Source organism: Leptinotarsa decemlineata, unplaced genomic scaffold (genome assembly GCF_025532065.1).
Source record: "Leptinotarsa decemlineata unplaced genomic scaffold, Ldec_3_MD MMD2_tig00026330_RagTag_RagTag, whole genome shotgun sequence".
NCBI lineage: Eukaryota > Metazoa > Arthropoda > Insecta > Coleoptera > Chrysomelidae > Leptinotarsa > Leptinotarsa decemlineata.
This window is the reverse complement of record NW_027412690.1, coordinates 645,406-664,018: the sequence shown is the minus strand read 5'-3', so window position 1 is coordinate 664,018 and position 18,613 is coordinate 645,406. Positions and strand designations below refer to the sequence as shown.

General features: G+C 32.7%; 1 protein-coding gene across 1 annotated transcript; it reads right to left on the bottom strand.

Annotated features, from left to right (window-relative positions):
* Nucleotides 1-11,380: 11,380 nt before the first annotated feature.
* On the bottom strand, nt 11,381-17,322 carry LOC111511949 (uncharacterized). The gene is made up of 2 exons (XM_074182971.1): nt 17,180-17,322; nt 11,381-11,741 (listed from the first exon to the last, which is right to left on the bottom strand). Exons 1-2 carry the CDS (start codon nt 17,225-17,227, stop codon nt 11,436-11,438), a joined length of 354 nt encoding a protein of 117 aa, XP_074039072.1. The 5' UTR covers nt 17,228-17,322; the 3' UTR covers nt 11,381-11,435.
* Nucleotides 17,323-18,613: the final 1,291 nt, after the last annotated feature.

The window sequence follows — 18,613 nt, the reverse complement described above, 5'->3', positions numbered from 1 at the left end:
GTTCTATTTTTACTTATATTTTATTTCACTATTATTTCATTTCAGGTTTATTTTGGTTAATATAATTGTTATTTTCAGTTATTCATTTTCAATTCTCCTTTTTTAGTTGTTTCAGGGATTTCAAATCATTTTATATAGTAGACAATGGAAGTCCGAACTAGAAATTCAACGAAATAATTCTTCTAAAAAGTTCGATCAGATTTGTCTGAAGAAAATAAAATCCAAAAATCAACAGAAAATACGCATGTGTAGACAAATTTCTTGATATATATTACACATTTAATGCTTTTTGTGGCTCGCCCTGTCCAGTTACAAAAAACTTCTACGAACTAAAATTGTTTTTCTTGATCACTGAAATAATACCTATATCTAAAAATTTAGAAAATCTGACGACCTACAGAATTGCATGTATCAAGAGACATGTCCTTTTCAGCATTCTCGTTCGACAACGTAGAATGACATATTTCACCATTTAGCAAAAGCACAATTGCGAAACAAATTATAATGAACACAAAAGATTAGGATGTAATGTTAACATATGTCTTGAGGAATGCAAGGTGATACGAGATCCACAATAACGCCAAAATTACCGGATCTCAGGTTTACCGTAAAATGCATATTGAGCTGATACCGGTGTATGTTACTGCCACACCCTCTGTAGGCAACATCGAGGAACTTCTGAAGTATAAAATTGCATAAATTGGGTCCAATGTGAGATCCCAACAAAAATTCAATCGTGCCTTTCCCCACCCTTCCTACACCTGATGAACTCTATATACACAGGGATACAAGACGAGATCCGAAATCGGATCTCGCCTTGAAAAATGGATCTCTACTTGTATGTTTTATATCTTAAAAGGATCTCGATTTGTTCGGAATATATATATATATATATATATATATATATATATATATATATAATTCAATAAACGTTATAATTTTAACCTTTGAATAAAATGTTAAATATTTATATGACTGTTGAATTATAATTAAACTTTAAATTCACTTTCTAAAAGTAAGTTTGGAAATAAAATTTCAATGAATATATTTGAATGACTGTAAAAGTTTTCCCATGAAACTTTGTTGGTTATAAAAATAGACTTTCGTTTGTCTGAAAATATAGCAAATTAACTTTACAGACTAAATATTTTTCTATGAATAATAAAGATTGTTATATTTCAATTTTATTGAAAATATTGAATATTTCCAACATTCACTTCAATGCATTCAATTTAAAATTTGGTTACAACTTTTTTGCAAAACATTCTCAAGCAAGTATCATTTCATTTCAATCTTTTCAAAAAGCTAATTTCTGACAAAGAATAAAATTTTTTGATGATTCAAAATGTTTGTTGTATTTGAAAGATACATTTAAAACGATTGTTGATGATTTTAATTCGGCGCTGGTATCGGGCGGATTTATTAAGAACTTCAAGTGTTACATATGGCAACATGCTAGTTCATTTATAGTACGACAAAACGCCGTTCAACCGTGGCGCCGAATAAAAATTATCAACAATCAATTTAAACCATGTATCTATCACCCAAATGAAACAATCAAAACAATTCTTTTTTACAAAACACTAATAGAAAGTAAAACGGCGTGCCACGGCAGTTTTACTATTTATTATTATTCCTTCGAAAAGAATTGAATTATTGTGTTTGTTGAATTTCAGTGATACATGAATTAAATTGTTTGTTGATAATTTTTATTCGATGCTTACGTTGGGCGTATTTTTGCGGAACTACATAACTGCATATAATATGTATGTCATTCGACTGCAGCGCCGAATAAAAATTATCAACAAACAATTTAATTCATGTATCAATGAAATTCAACAAACAAAATAATTCAATTCTATTCAAAGAAATATTAATAAAAAGTAAAACGGCGTGGCACGCCGTTTTACTTTCTATTAGTATTTTGTGAAAATAAATTGTTTTGATTGTTGCATTTAGGTGATACATGAATTAAATTGTTTGTTGATAATTTTTATTCATCGCTGCGGTCGAACGGATTATTACCGTACTATGACAAATGACATACATATTATATGCAGTTATGTAGTTCCGCAAAAATACGCCTGACGTCAGCGCCGAATAAAAATTATCAACAAACAATTTAATTCATGTATCACTGAAATTCAACAAACACAATAATCCGGCTCATTTCAAAGAAATATTAATAAAAAGTAAAACGGCGTGGCACGCCGTGGCACAAGTAGGGGTTTGCAATTTAAACTTTTTGTATTTTGGTGGGTGGGGCCTAGGGGTTGATGGGGGTGAGTTCTCTGTCATGTCACTTCAGTTCCCCCTTACTATCCTAAAAATGATTTTAAGGATTTTCTGATATCAGCTTTCGTTCGTGAGATATAGCCCATTGTAAGTTTTAAAATTGTATATTTGTTATAATCTCCATAAACACTATCGATTCACTGTATCTAAAATTAGTGGACACTATTTTTTGACTTGTTTGTATGTGTTCCCAAGCTGCTGAGGAAATAAATAACGTAAAGACTATTATTGATCAGAAATATTAATGAAAACCCTCTCTCAGTAATCATGCTCTACGAAATAATTCACATCGTAAATAAGGTTCATTTGTGACTGATATATAGTTTAGAAAAAGTTTTAGTCCAACGTTCCTATAAAATTTCAACGTGGAATCTATAAAATAATATTAGTTTTCTTTCAAAAAATTTGCAAAATAATGTTTTGAACAATGAATCATCTATTATTTCAGTAGAATGATATATATTGGGGAAACCAATATATTTCATTTCATAAAACGCTTCTACTCTATACGGTGCCCAGTATATTCTTAAGAAGTTTCCCACATTTTTTGTTCAACAAAGGGGATTATGAATGGACTGACCCGTTAGGTACTTGATGAAAATTAATAACACAATCCGAAATAATGATCAAAAAATTTTCACAGATTTTTTAATTATTATCATGGATAATAATGGAGAAGTAGGAAGCAACAAATTTTTCCGTTTACTACCCAATATTTCTCGAGTACTGTAGGATGTTCCATTAGTGATAGTTCACAACTAAGGAAGAAAATTGACCAGACAATTTTGCATTATTTTAATTTTTTAATCCATTCGAGAAACGTGAAAAATTATTGTCGTGAAATTCTAGCTCCAACTTTATTGCGAATGCACTGGCTCAGAGCATTTGCAGCTTCACCAGCTGTACCACCATGTCTGTCTCCACATTCATTCACAATTTCGTTAATATGATCAGCGGTCAATTCAGTATTTTTCCCGAGATTTGTCCTCAAGGCCTCCTTGTCAATGTCTCCGTTTTCTTTCTGTAGACCCAGTTTGACGGTCATGCAAAGGGAAATGGGTTCAAGAGCATTTGGTTGTATACATTCTTCGTTTAGTTTTCGATAATTTATTTTGGCAGCATTGGCCTGAAAATGAAAAAAATACAAAAATATTCATTTGCAACCTGAAAGAAAAAGAGAGTTATCAGCTTGTTTGCGTTTTCATTAGATATGGAATAACGAAAAGAGTTAGAAAGTTTTATTGTGAAGAAACATGATGATGATACATCGTGGATAAATTGTTGCATTTTGCATAGGTTATTTATCAAAAACTTGCATCCAAAGCATGATGATATTAGCGGTTGATTGTATATAGTAAAAATTTGATTGACCCCACCATTTCATTTTAGTCTTATCAAAACTCTAGTTATTTATTCAATCTGTTACCAAATTTTGTTGTTCAAGTGCTTCTGATCAATTACGTTTATGCATTTCAATCATATGAGGTATTGACTATCTGATTTGGTCGTAGAAAGAAAGTTAATGAACAGCAAAAATATTATTTAGCAAAAAAATATGTATATTTGAAAACTTATATTTGGATATCGTTTCAGCAAATATAGCCTACCAGTTTCCACTATTTTTTTTTAATTTTAAGGTCCGGCATATTTTCAAATTACCTAGGAACTTCGAAGAATTCGAAACTCAAAACTATAATGAATCACATAACACATTTGGGGGTGATTTTGATAGATCTTGAGAAGAATAACTATAAATAGACGCCTCCGCTTGGGCCACTCACATTTTATCAACACAAGGCCTATTTGATATTACCACCTATTCATGACATGAAATCAGAGAGTAAAGTTATTCATTACGTATGTACTGAAAGTGAAAAATATTTTTCATTCGTCTGAATTCAAAAACCGCCTATGCATCCTGATTTCCGTCAAATTCATTTGTCAGTACTATGTCGATATATAGAAACGTTTTTATTGACCATTATCGAATGAAACATTGTGAGAAACATTCATAAATCACTCTGGAGAATTCTGAAATATTGTTGAAACACGAGCACTATGTATTTTTCAAATCAGTTCTTATCTGAACACAAACACTTTGTAGAAATAAAACTCAATTTGAATTATAGAACCTAAAACTTGAATTTCCGACAGATTTTGAAATCATGTAAAATAGGAATCACACTTTAAAAGGTAAGACCTCGTTAATCCTCAGCTCGCACAAGTTTAGACTTCTGAGGGCTATCGTTCGTAGGGGTGCGACAGCTGGTTAACGGAGAAACAGATTTTAAACAGACAGATTTTAAACAGACATAATTAAAGCGGAAACTTCATCTACGCCATATACTACTTTCAATAAACCATAAGGTATTGAAAAGAAATCAGAATGAAAGTTGTTCATTGTTTATACATGTTTCTCCATGTTTATACAAAAAATGTGGTATTCTTCTAAACAAAAGAAGAAAGCAATTAAATTCAAAGTAAAATCAAAATAGCAAGACAGTGAAAAAATATAATGGTTGAATAATATTATTTTTGCTATTATTTACTCCATTCCCCTAACGAGAATTAATATTTCTCACCCTTGGTAAATAATGAAAATAAAAAAACACCTAGGTAAATAATGAGAACAATTCTATAACTTTAACTTCAGGCGCGGTACACATCATCTCTAAATCATCGTCACTTGAATTTTCACCCATTTTTTCAATTAATTATATTGAAGTTTTACTTATATAGATCTTTTAACTTCTTCAAAATGACATCTAAATTTGAATTAAAACCGCATTTGGCAATCATTGTACAGTGTTTGGTTGTCATGGAAACGCCGGCAAACGTTTTCATGGCCTAAGTAGATCATCGATATCGCGTATTCAACATGGAAACTGTACCGTTTCAATTTAACATGCAACAATTCATAACTGCCTTAGGTTATCATATAACCAAGGAAATTTTTTTCTCACTAGAATGCAGAATTGAGAAATTCTAAGTTCTGAACATACAGAAGCGATGAGAGAAGTGGAACATTGAAATATATCAAAAATGTAATGAGATATTTCCTAGATTCATATCAAAATTTGACACATGCCAAATTTTTACATAAATAAAGCCAGTCTGATTAGAAACAAGCTCCACTCTACTTGATATTCCGATATATTCAACAAATTGTTAGAAAATTACTAATGCCAAAATCAAAATTGTTAATATATCAATGTTAGTAGTGAAACAAATTCTATATATACCTCGGCTGAGAAAGCTATTATTTACCTCGCACTTTATATAAAAATGCTCGGTAAATAATAGCTCACTTCTCACCCTAGGTATATAATGTACTATTATATCATATAATTCCTTCCATACACTGATATTCATTATGAACAATTTGCCTGGGGCCACAATTCAATTTACTAGAAATGAACTTCATTTGAATCGTAGTAGGACTTGGTTTAAAAAATATATCATCCCATTTCACGTCATCAACTGATACATCCCTATTAATACAAGAAACTGTAGGTTTCGGAGTAATCATCCCAATTCAATAAATTGAAGTGAAAACGTTTGAACATTAGAAAATAACGGTAAATCTTACCAAGATCAAAAATGTAGCACCGAACACAAAAACAAAGCAGACCTTCATGATTGAAGTGACGATATATTTAAAGAATCAAAAATTTTTGTTCTTATAAGTATTATGGATAGGGGGTTATCTGATAGGGTCATATTTTGACGCAATAAACATTCATTGAAACGATTCAACGAAATTCTGAAAATAATATTCTTGATTTTCAACTGACAAAGTTTGGTCAGGGTCATAATCGTGAATAAATAAAATAGATACTTTCGTCTGATAACAAATAAACTGGGCTTCTTAAAATACTATCAACTCAGTCAATGACCAAAAATTGAGTGTAAGCAGCTGTAATTGATTTTTATATACATAATTTCTGATTGGCAGATCAAGATCTTCAGATGATGTGTTGTTGCAGGTTTTTTCGGGATTTCCTGCAGCTGAAAAAGCAAATGTGCCACTGGAATCCATCAAGTCGCCCCGGAGCGCCGAATAATTTTTGTTGTAGTTGTTTCATAATTTCATAATTTGTATTACTTTATATTTAAATATATCCAAAAAATTTGAAAAAAAATTGTTACCTTGAGTTACATTATTATAGTTTTTGGGAAATTCAATACAGCCATCTCCACCCGCTCTACTCTCTAATTTGAAGATCATGCCGGCTTGCCGCACTAAGGCTGAAATTAGCCGAATAATTGCAGAAGATTGTTATTCTTGGCTCACTGCCCTTGCTCAGGGCATATGATTCACATACCCAATGATCACTTACCCCACGGTGGGGAGTTTTCATTGGTTGATAATGCGGCGCGCCCTCCCGATGCTTCGATGCTTCGAAGATAGGGCCTGATCAGCGCAACCTCAAAGAAAATAATAATAATGGATCACACCCAATCACAGAAAATACAGAAATGCATGATTTTCTACAACTGAAGAAACTGAACAAATTGATCCTGAAATCAATATACATGTAATAAGCATATTCAATATATGTATTTATAACAAAATTAATAACACTCATAATAGTCTAAGAACTAGCAATGTTTTCGAGATTTTGTTTTTTATAAAGCTGGTTTTTTAACATATTTATTCTCTATGTTCCCTCAAACAGCGTATCGGCTACCTGGCTGCTGGTAGAGACTGAGTTCATTACTGCGTAGCACACCTGTACAGATAATAATATTTCAAGAAGATATTTTTCTGTCATTATTTTTTAAACATCATTGAAAATATGAATTTCTAATTGCCAGACATCTTCGTTGATGACAATTAGGAGCCAGGTGCTATTTTTCATAAATAAAAAGTTTTTCAAATCATTTTATTATAAATTAATGAATTTAGCCTTTACAACGTGGTGAGAAATCATCATGAAAAATGAGAAATGAATCTCCCTATGTTTTTTTACCACTTTTATTATAAAAGTGTTTTTTTATCACCTTTATAATGAAACATAGATAGTTTCATTCCTCATTTTTTATTATATTAGCATGTCTGTTATTTCAATATTATAAAATTTGGATTAAATGGGGTGTAGGAAATCATAAACGTTAGATAACCATCAATGAATTATATCAAGTCCTTGGTATTGTTTTATTGAAAGCTCTACTATGTTTCCATGCGATGAAAGGGTGCGATTACACGCCAGCTTTTTTCAGAAAATGCAAATTGAACCTTTCAAACTGCTCGAAAAATCTGTTGACTACCAGGCGGTGTGCCAGGAGATTATAACAGACGATGAAGATGTACTCGAATGTATATTTATGAAGCTATAAAAATTCACATTCACTCTTCAAAAGTTGACAATGTTCGCTTTAATCTATTTGCAAAAATTATGCATCGAAAGAAGCTGATAATTTTGGAAAAAAAACACAATTTCGATTGCGGTACGTCGCAAAGTTTTGGAGAAACACTCACTTGAAGAGTTCGGTGAATATGCTTTCGTCTGGTTTGCTATGAGGCAGTTTCCAGCATCGATTTCTGATACTATTGTAGAAAGTAAAGTATCATAAACATTTTTGGGAAAGGTTTTGGCCTTCTACTTCTCCAATTTGATGCAAAACGTGTCATCATCTTCCAAAGAGAGGAAGGAAGTAAAGCAATTTTAAAAATTAACTCTATATAAAGATCTGTAGATTATGCAAAGAAGTAACTTTCAGACACAAACTGGACGAAAAAACCCTGTCGAAACAGCTATTTTCATATAAACACTGAATTACACGAAAGAAAAATAGGATCGAAACAAATACTTTTATATGAACGCTAAATTATACGAAAAACACTTTCCTCTACTCCGTCTGTATTCCAAACGTTCGTATGAAATCGAATCAGATATCATTCATAGAATTTCTACACAATATAATAAATGAAAGAAGTAAAATTTCACTTACATGGAACACTGTCTCACTGCTAGACATTCGATGTTTCGCCGTAAGACACTTGCCCTATCCGTTTTTCAGTAGCAAATACGGAATACATAAAAAAACCGCTTGATTCGTTCATAATTACGACTTTTTGTCGCGGCATGGGCTGAATCCTCCCATGTCATCGATGATAGTACGTAAATAACATTCATTCGCTCATTTGATTGAATGCCAGCCATAGGAAACGTGTTTAAAATTGAAAGGGTATATTTTTAGGAGATATTGATTTTTGGGAAAGGAAGTTTTTGGCATTTTACTTCTTCATCTTCATACAAAAAATGTGGGAATCTTTCAAAGAAAAGAAGGAAGCAATCAATTCCAAAAACTTAACTCTATACAATGATGTGTCGATCATGCAAAGAAGTAACTTTCAGACACAAACTGGAAGAAAGAGCCCCCTCGAAATAACTATTTTCATATAAACATTGAATTACACGAAAAAAAAATTTCAATCAAAACAAATATTTTCATATGAACACTGAATTATACGACACTTGCTTTATCTGCTCTTCAGTAGCAAATACGGATAACATTATAAGAATAAAAACTCAATTGGTTAAAAAATTAATGTCTCCTAAAATACCCTTTCAATTTTAATCATAAAAATGTTAGTGGCAAAATGAGAAATAGAAAAAGTTACATAATTATTGAAATTTTATTTTGTTACACTACTGCTACTACTGTACAATGAAAATACTACGGACAAAGTTGATGGCGATGATGATAATAATCATAATGATCAGAGCAGTGACGATGATGACGACTATGGAGATGAGTCACTCTTCTGCTGTTAACTGAACAAACGAATTAACGTCTGGCATATTAATTTTGCACCTATTTTGCACCATTATATATTGAAATTACATACTAAAATAATTTGAAATTTTGTTTCTAAAAATATTTATTATTCTCTTCCGTATATCCAATATTGTAGTAGTTTCAGTTTCGTAGACGTTTTTCTTCAAATAGCCCCATAAAAAAGTCCAAAGGTATCAAAACTGGCGAGCGGGCTGGCCATTCTGTAGGACCTCGACGGCCAATGCAATGACCGGGAAAAGTAGTATTCAAATAGTTTCTTACTTATCTGGAGTAATGTGGTGGTGCTCCATCTTGTTGGAATACAATATCCATATCGAATTCAATAATCATCGCTTCGACGATTTCAGTGATGAGAGGGTCAACAGTAGTTTCCAGCATATTCAAACAAATACAGTTTCCCTGATGAATTTTGATCAATGAATAGAGGTCCTACAATATGGTTTCCCAATATTCCTGTCCAAACGTTAATTTTTTCTAGATATTGGGTATGTGTTTCCCGGAAAACGTGAGGGTTAGTGTCATTACAATAACAGCAATTTTGTCTGTGAACATTGCCGTTTGAAAAAATGTACATTCGTCACTAAAACAAATATTGTGGAGATAGGTAGGATGCCTTGCAATGGGGTCCGTCATGATTTCGCATAATTCTGTTCTTCGATCAGGGTCATCTTCAGTTAATTGGTGTACCATTTTAATTTTGTATGGATGATACCTATTCCTCTTCAAAAGTCTCTACACAGTAGAAGGAGACACCTCACGAATATTCGCGAAGGAATAAGTAGACTGTCCAGGATTTACTACCATGTCACCAATTATTTGCACATGCTGTTATTCCGGAATGGACGGATGACCTGGGGGCTTTTTGTTATGTACACTACCGGTAGTTGTGAATTTGGACGCAAGTTCCCTATAATATTATAATATTTTCTACAGATAGGACGATTCGAAAAACGTTCATTGAAAATCCTTTCGGTCTCGTGAAAGTTACGCGTCGCACCGTAAATAAAAATCGCTTCAATTTTTTCTTCCAATGGACGAGAATTGACCATTTAAGAGATTGTTGACGTGATATCTTTCTACTAGTAAAACCGAAAACTAAATGAGAATATTCTAACTGAACAATAATGTTCATTGTTGTACTAACATTTTTGTCGTTTTTGTAAACAAAAAATAACTTAACAAACCTTATCGGTTTGTTGGAATTGCCATATGGCAGATAAAAAAGATTGATTCTAGAAATATCGATATCAATGTGTTTGTCTTCAGGAAATTATTAAATGTTCCGCTATTTTGTAGTAGGTGAAGATATTGACTTTATATTCTAGAGTTGTGAAGTATTCGTTGGGAGCTTCTATTTAGTTTTTTTTTCCAGATAGCGCCCAGTCGCCATCTTGAAAGTTTCATCTGTCAATTTTATTTTAAAATAAAGTATTCATGCATTATTTCAAATTTCAATGTTTTAAGTTGACCTGTTCAAAAAATAAAAGGGAAGGGGGGACAATAAAGAAATGCACTGTATATTTAGAAGGTTTATAACGAATTGAGATATACTAGCATTCCAAACTCCATTAATGTCAAGGACGGGGTCTACATTACAATATCCTTTCCACTGAAGTCCTCTGGTCTGGATTCCGCGCCGTACTGGCGTGGAAGGCAATGAGGCTGCTGACTCCTTTGCAGAGGAGGGTGCTGCGAGCAGCTTCATCGTTCCAAAACCTGTCATTGGCATCGCTTTAGGCTTTGCTAAAGAAACTTTGAACACCTGAATGGCAAGAAGATCTATGGACTTCTGGCAACAGGATTAGCTCACTCCAAGGCGTTCATTCACCCTTCGAAGTTTGAAACCAAACAGTTTTTGAACTACAGTAAGGATGAACTACGATGTCTAACAGGCCTTTTCACAGGTCACTGTCTTCTGAATCATCAGTGGCAAGACAGTGTGTGTCGCCTCTGTTTGGAATATGATGAAACAGCAGGGCACATACTTTGGGCCTGCCTCGCTGCAGACCGAATCAGGTGTTTGAAGTTTGGCAGAGCCGCACTGTTACCATGTGAACTGAAAAATCACTCACCATAGCAACTAATAGGCTTCAGTTCAAACATTGTATTTGCTAGATCTTATAGAGAATTGTGATGATAAAAACATAATTTTGAAGAACACTAACAAAATTTTCAAAAAATTGATGTCAATGTTCAAATTCGTGTATGAGAGTAAACTGGTTGATACTTTGAAGATGTTTACACGTAATAGTTCTTGTTCAAAAAGGAAACACAAAAATTATTGTTCTTTAGATTTTCTTTATTTTCTGAGAACAATCGGGAAGTGTGAAAAATTATTCTGGTTTTGAATATACGGGGGCAAGATACTTGCGAATGCACTGACTCAAGGCATCTCCAGCTTCAGCAGCAGTATTACCTTTTCTGACGCTACATTCATTTATCATTTCGTTAACTTCGTCAGCACTTATTTTGAGATTTTGCCCGAATTTCGCCCTCAAAATATCTTTGTCAATGTCTCCGTTTTCTTTTTGTAAACCAAATTTGACGTTCATGCAAAGGTCATGGGATTTAATTGCATCTGGTTTCTTGCACTCGCTGTCGAATCTCTGATATTTCTCCATGGTGGTTTCAGCATTGGCCTGAAATTAGAAAAAGCTTCCATCTGCTGTCTGAGAGACAAGTTATTCATTTTGATGTCTTCGAAATGAGGAATATTCTAAATGAAATTGAGAACATTATAGAGAATCGATAATTTTCCACAGATTATAGTACTCATGATTATTAGTTTAATAGTAGAAAACCCGTCTGTAAAGAAACGTTTTCTCTAAGAAACGAACGTATCACCATGGATAAAAATTGATTTTTCCTTCATGAACAGACAAAGAGTGATAGAGGGCAACTGGCGATATTTTCCTTTGAACTTATTGACCAGGATCGATAATTTTTGAAACCAAAAAAAATAACAGTAGGATGAAACCCATTAGAAAAGCAGGGAAATATGACAAAAATGGACGAAAAACTAATTTACGGGTTATCTGAGGAAAGTGGGGGAGGGGGGTGAGTTTTCAAAGGTAAAAAATAGTTTATCTCGATATTCGGCAAAACTACAAGTCCTATGGAAAAAATAATAAACCAAGTTGTATAGATAATAAAAAGATCTATAACTTTTGTAATCACAATTTTTTCAAATAACTTTGAAATTTATGTGAAAAATTCAAATTACCAAGGTTTTGATGTTTTATTTATATTATTTTAAAGAAAAAATTCAAGAAATTTGGAGAAAACTTACTTTTTTATGTCCTTAATACACTTCAATTTATTTGATTTCAAATATTAATTTTTTCACCTTATTTTGACTTGATATCAAAATATTTTCAAATGAAAATTATCGCGTCAAAATATCAGCTTTTTACAAAAAGTCGGTGTGTTTTTTGTTCGTTGATATCTCTACTTTCTGATGGTGTAAAAAATATATATTACTATGGTAAATGTTAGTTCGATTTTTTTTTAATCATTATGTAAAATTTCATCAAAAAATGTGATTGCTGCATTTTTTTTCAGTTGAAAAGTTCATTCATCAAATTCTAATTACATTCATGTCATACAAAATCTCATAAAATATAAATGTTAACAGTATTATTGAATTTAGATACTTCATTCTGATTACGTTATTAATTATAATATTTTTGAAAACGTTAACCTTGTTATTTATAAATACCTCATCTTGAATTTTGATCACTTATCCATTAGGTTTTGTCTCTTTGATAGCATTTTTTCATCGTTAGTTTCGACAAACCTTTTCAATTCTAGTTGAACTTCGGAATAATCAAGACTATCGCCTTCTTCGTCTTCAATATTATTTCATCTGAATCGTTAATTTCCTCGTAGGTTTTTTTTTCCAAATTGGAGCAATTTTCAGAATCATCACAATTTGATCATAAATTTGTGCATTTTAAACCATGTTCTCGACAGCCACATTTTAAACTGTTACATCCACTTTCACAGCTGCAGCAAATAGTTTTAAGCAATACTTCCGAAATTAATTCCTTTTCTGTAAAGTTGGGCATGATGCCACGTTGATGTTCTTTCCAGCTACAATATGTTCGTTACCCAATCAAGTTTGAAGCTGATAATATGCTCTGTGAGAATGTTGTCCTGCTGCTCCTTCTGTGGATGGGAGGTTTGCAAAAATGAAAGATGAATATATTTTTGCCAATTGATATTTTCGAAATCTTAATTGATTCAGAATTATATTATCATTTTGATACTTTTGAAGGACTCATGTTTGAAACTATTAGACGTGAAAAATAGATCCTTCACATTTCAAGAACCTGGTTTGAGAAAATAAAATGTCATTATTATTTGAATTTCTTCTCAAAATATTGTAGAGGTCTTATTAAATATTAACTTATTTGTTTGTTAATTATAGCAGTATATTTCAATTGTAGGAGTTATATTTTTAGGAGTAATTGATTTTTGGGAAAGAGAATGTTTGGCTTTCTTCGACTTCATCTTGATACAGTGTATTTCGATTTGCAATTTTTCATTTATCAATGTAACATGGATTCTTGTTTTTTGAGAAATTGAAGTGTAAATTTCAATAAACAGCTCAAATTTGTACATAATGATAAAAAAAATTAATTAGAGATTTTTTTGTTATTTCAAATCAAATAAATCATACTGTATTTGAGACATGAAAAGGTAAGTTTCTACGAAATTTCGTATTTTTATTTTTTGAAAAAAAAAATTAAAAAAGCAAAAACTTGGTTATTTGAATTCATCACATAAATTTCGGGGCCATTTGATAAAATTGTGAGTGCAAGTAGATCTTTTTATTACCTACAACTTTGCCATTTAATTTTTTTCCATAGGAGTTGCACTTTTGCCGGAAATCGAGATAAATAATTTTTTACCCTTAAAAACTCACTCCCTAACACTTCCTGAACTCAAATCGCCCGTAATCTATTTTTTCTTTCATTTTCATCATATTTCCCTCCTTTTCTATTGGGTTTCATCATATTATTTTTTTTTCACTTTTTACCATCTATTATAAAGACCTCAATAAAAATGTTTGTCAGCCAACTATGTCTAATATATCGGATAGTTTGACACCAAATTTGAAAATAAATTCAAAATAATAAAAATTTTCAGGACATATTTAATGGAACTTGAAACCATCAATTCCACACTCATAGAACATAAATTAGATATGCTCATTGTTTACAATATTCATTATTCATTCAATTATTTTTACCGATATGATGATAAGTAGCAAAATATTTCATCAGCAGAACTTTGCATGAATAATTAAAAAGAATGCAAGGGATGAGAAAAAAAGTGTTTTATGTCAAATTTTTCGGTTAAAAACAATCCTTTTCTGTTTGATGGTAAGTAAAATATGTGATTTTTTGGGAAGAAAAATGATTAGAAGTTTCGAGAAGGATTCAAATATTTGTTTCATTTTTCAGGCCAAATGAGTTTTTGGTTTTATCAGCTTTTCACTTGCTCATTGTGAAAAACTGCGAAAGGAGGGAAAAGTTGTATGCTAAATAAAATCCTTTATAAAAATGTGTATATTATACGAGTACATAGAAGTTACTTTTAGTTATACACTCAAAAACAGCGCTTCCAGTACATTAACTTTCACACGAACATTGAATTACACGAAAGAAAATGTACTCGATTCAATTGCTTTTATATACACATGGAATTATATGAAAATCACTTTTTTCTTTTCAGTTTGTACTCCAAACTTTCGTTATAGAATTGAATGAGGTATCAGTCATAGGAACGCTATGAAATGTAATATATGAAAGAATCCGTGTTAGGAATCACACGTTAACAGGTAAGACCTCGTTAGTCTTTAACTCGCACAAGTTTCGACTTCTGAGGGTTGTCGTTCGTAGAGGTGCGACAGCTGGTTAACGGAAAAATATATTTCAAACAGATTTAAACAGATTACGATATAAAATTTCTCAATGTGGGACAATAAATTTGAATTTTTTTTTTCCAATAACCTTAAGTTTACGACTCCAACCGACTTCCCTGTAAATTTAGTTCAGGAGCGAGTCTACAGAGGAGATGGATATCGAGTTTACGACTCCAACTGATCTCCCTGTAAATTTAGTTCAGGAGCGAGTCTTCAGAGGAGATAGATGTCGAGTTTACGACTCCAACGGACCTCCCTGTAAATTTAGTGTAGGAGTGAGTCTACAGAGGAGATGGATGTCGGGTTTACGACACCAACGGACCTCTCTGTAAATTTAGTTCAGGAGCGAGTCTTCAGAGGAGATAGATGTCGACGACTCCAACGGACCTCCCTGTAAATTTAGTGTAGGAGTGAGTCTACAGAGGAGATGGATGTCGGGTTTATGACACCAACGGACCTCTCTGTAAATTTAGTTCAGGAGCGATTTTACAGAGGAGATGGATGTCGAGTTTACGACTCCAACCGACCTCCCTGTAAATTTAGTTCAGGAGCGGGAGCTTCTCAACTCTCCAACTCCTCATCCAACAACTGAAGTGATGATTCACCAAAACCAGAGGCGACAAAGCCCTGCATGGTTGAATCTAAGGCATCCTCAGGTGTCGGTGGGTATCATGGTGGGAATCTTACATGGTGGGAATCTTACAACTTCAGTATCACCGTACTCTTACCATATGACCTGAAAGACCACTCACCATACAAACTTATCGACTTCGTTAAGAAGCTGGGTTTGTTTGGCCGAGTGAGAATAGGTGTGAGCCACAATAAACCCTTGCGGGTTGCGGTGGAGGGTCGAATATACCCACTCACTTTGGACCTAACCTAACCTAACCTAACCTTAAAAATTAAAGGCAGGTATTTCAGATTTATCGAGATTTTTTATTTGACGAGATAGCCCTCTATCAAAGAAAGAGTTCAGAATGATAAATTTTTTTGGGAAATTCTATCACTTGTAGGTTTGTCTGTCTGTTCATCTGTGTTTTTATTGTTCACAAAGATATGGTCACAGATATCGACTAGAAATTTTCAATATTTATTGGAACCGTAATAGACTACAGTTGAATAGATTTTGGGCAGAATCTGAAGACGGAAAATTCAATTTTCAGTACCTTTTCGAACGATGCCTGTGCGAAAGTCATTCACATTGGATTTGAATCTCTGGAGATCAAATCCATTTGGAAAAACGTTCTCAAATGAAAGAATTCTTAAACAGTGAAGTTCGGGGTGTACTGAGTTGAACTTCAAAACGATGAGCAGCTCAGTCCGTCGGTTATTTCTGATATGTACCGCTCTTGGTGGAATGAAATGTGCCAAGTCACTTGAACACTTCCCGTGAAAGTATCTATAGAAGAGAGACAAATTTTCAACCTTTCTTCGATGTTCCAGACTATCGAGGTTGAAAGTGATGTTGGCGTCTTCAATCAGGCGGATGGTCCTTTTCTGGATGGAATCCAGCAGTTTCAGGGAGCGGAGTTCCATACATGAGAACAATACTCCAAAGAAGTTCTATGAAAAATCAATGAATATGTTTTTCTCACCATAACAGTTTTGGCATAATTTAAGAAAAAGAAATTTCACATACAGAAGTCGAGTAATAACTGAAAACTGAAAATATCGAAAAACTATGAAACATGTTTATTGTATGTTGTTGTCGCTATAGTTTAGGAAATATTGAAGACATTTTGCATTCACAGGGTCGGAAATATTGGGTATTGTCTCAGCAACGATTATGTTCATCTATGAAAAATGTAATATAAGTTTTCCTTTATTACTTGTTTCAATCGATATATTATCGACTTAGAAAGTTTCGTCGATAGGAAAAAAGTTGGTTTGAAAACTGAGAAAATTGAAAATATCGAAAACACTTATATAGCCTTTTTCTTAGCCCTTCTTGCGAAGGACTGAGAAAAAGGCAAAAAATTGAAATTCAAGCTCCCACGAAAAAGAAATTTTTGAAACATGGTCTTAACTTTGATCCTTCACCCCGAATATTGGATAAAACATTGCGAAAACCCACAATGAAAAATTACAGTTAATTTCAAAATACAAATAAAAAATCTTTCAGCATTGAAAAATAATTTCAAATCTTACCAAGACCAAAACTGTAATAGCCAACACGATACCAAAGCAGAATTTCATGATTACAATAAAAACGAATATGCAGAACCAAGAAATGTTACTCTTATATACATAATGAGAAGAAGGGTTATCTGATGGGTCAAATTTCAACCAAAAAAATACTGAATGAACATTTGTTACATAAGTGTGCATGTTATCAAAGATGCTCCTCATTGAATTATCACTAATGTTGCACTTTATTTTTATATTGCTGCACCCATAGTTCAGTTCATAAACGGACGATTTGAGAAGTAACCTATAATGATCATGTTTATCTCCAACTTATATCACTCCAACTCCTATGCATGATTTACACATGTTTGTAAGGAGTTTATTTTGAACTGAAAGCTATTACCCCAAAAAGTGATCTCTTCTGAAAAATACATTCTTTTGAAGTAACTCTCAAAGTGAACTTCTGTGATAATTCATTGTTGACATCAACTGTTTTTTGTCACTAATTCTGAGGCAGTGTTTCACAGAATAAAGAACAGTAAAAGATAAAATTGGAACCGTAGAATACATCCAAAAGAAAAACTTTTTCCATCACCGGAACTGCATACCCTTCTAGATGCGCGTCCAACCAAGTTGGCATCTGCAGGAGATGAAAAAAACGAATTTCCAACTCTTAAACAGTCCCTATGTATACAACTTTGTTCCTGCTAATTTCAACAGGACTCATGAAAGGTAAACAATGAGATGTTTGGGATGATACCTTTGTAACTGTTTATAGTTCCCATGCCACACTTCGAAATTTCGGCTTTTCGAAAGCATCGAAATCTAGTGTCACGTATCGATCTTAACAATTTCATACAGTTCTCATTTATTTCATTTATTCTTAGGCCGTTCTCCACGGCGTGTTGAGCAATACCAGATTTTTCTAATCTCCAAAATCGGATATAAGCTGCTTTCTTTGAAACAAGTTTCAATGGCTCGCTTTGTCTGACCGATATAGTTTTTATCAGAGTTCTCTATTTCGTATATCCACGACTGTCCAATATCTAACATTTCGTCGTAATCTCACATTAGTTGAGATAAGCAGAATTATGAAAAGCTACTTTCTCATTCAACTTTTCGAAAATTTGATCTTATTCGTTAGTGTAATGAACTTATCTACTCTATATTCATTGCGGCTACATTCGTTCCTGAATTAGTATCACTTTCACTAATATGTTGAAGATTTCTTTACAATTTTAATGGTTGTTTGCATTTATTGTGATTTGAATTAATGAACAGCAAGGAATGCAAATTATCGTATTGTGAAACATACTTTTATTTCTTAAATGCATCTGAAAAAAAAAAACAAATTGAAATTGTAATTAGTTCATGATTAATTCATTTGCACTTTTTGAAATTCACCTTTCATTCAAATTTCAACAGCTTGCACATCGGAAACTGTGGCTAGTTTTA

Bases quoted from the DNA above. Each gene is read 5' to 3' on its own strand.
- LOC111511949 (XM_074182971.1), bottom strand. From the start codon at position 17,227: ATGAAATTCTGCTTTGGTATCGTGTTGGCTATTACAGTTTTGGTCTTG. The intron at 11,742-17,179 runs GTAAGATTTGAA...TTCTAATTTCAG, and splicing joins CTATTACAGTTTTGGTCTTG to GCCAATGCTGAAACCACCAT.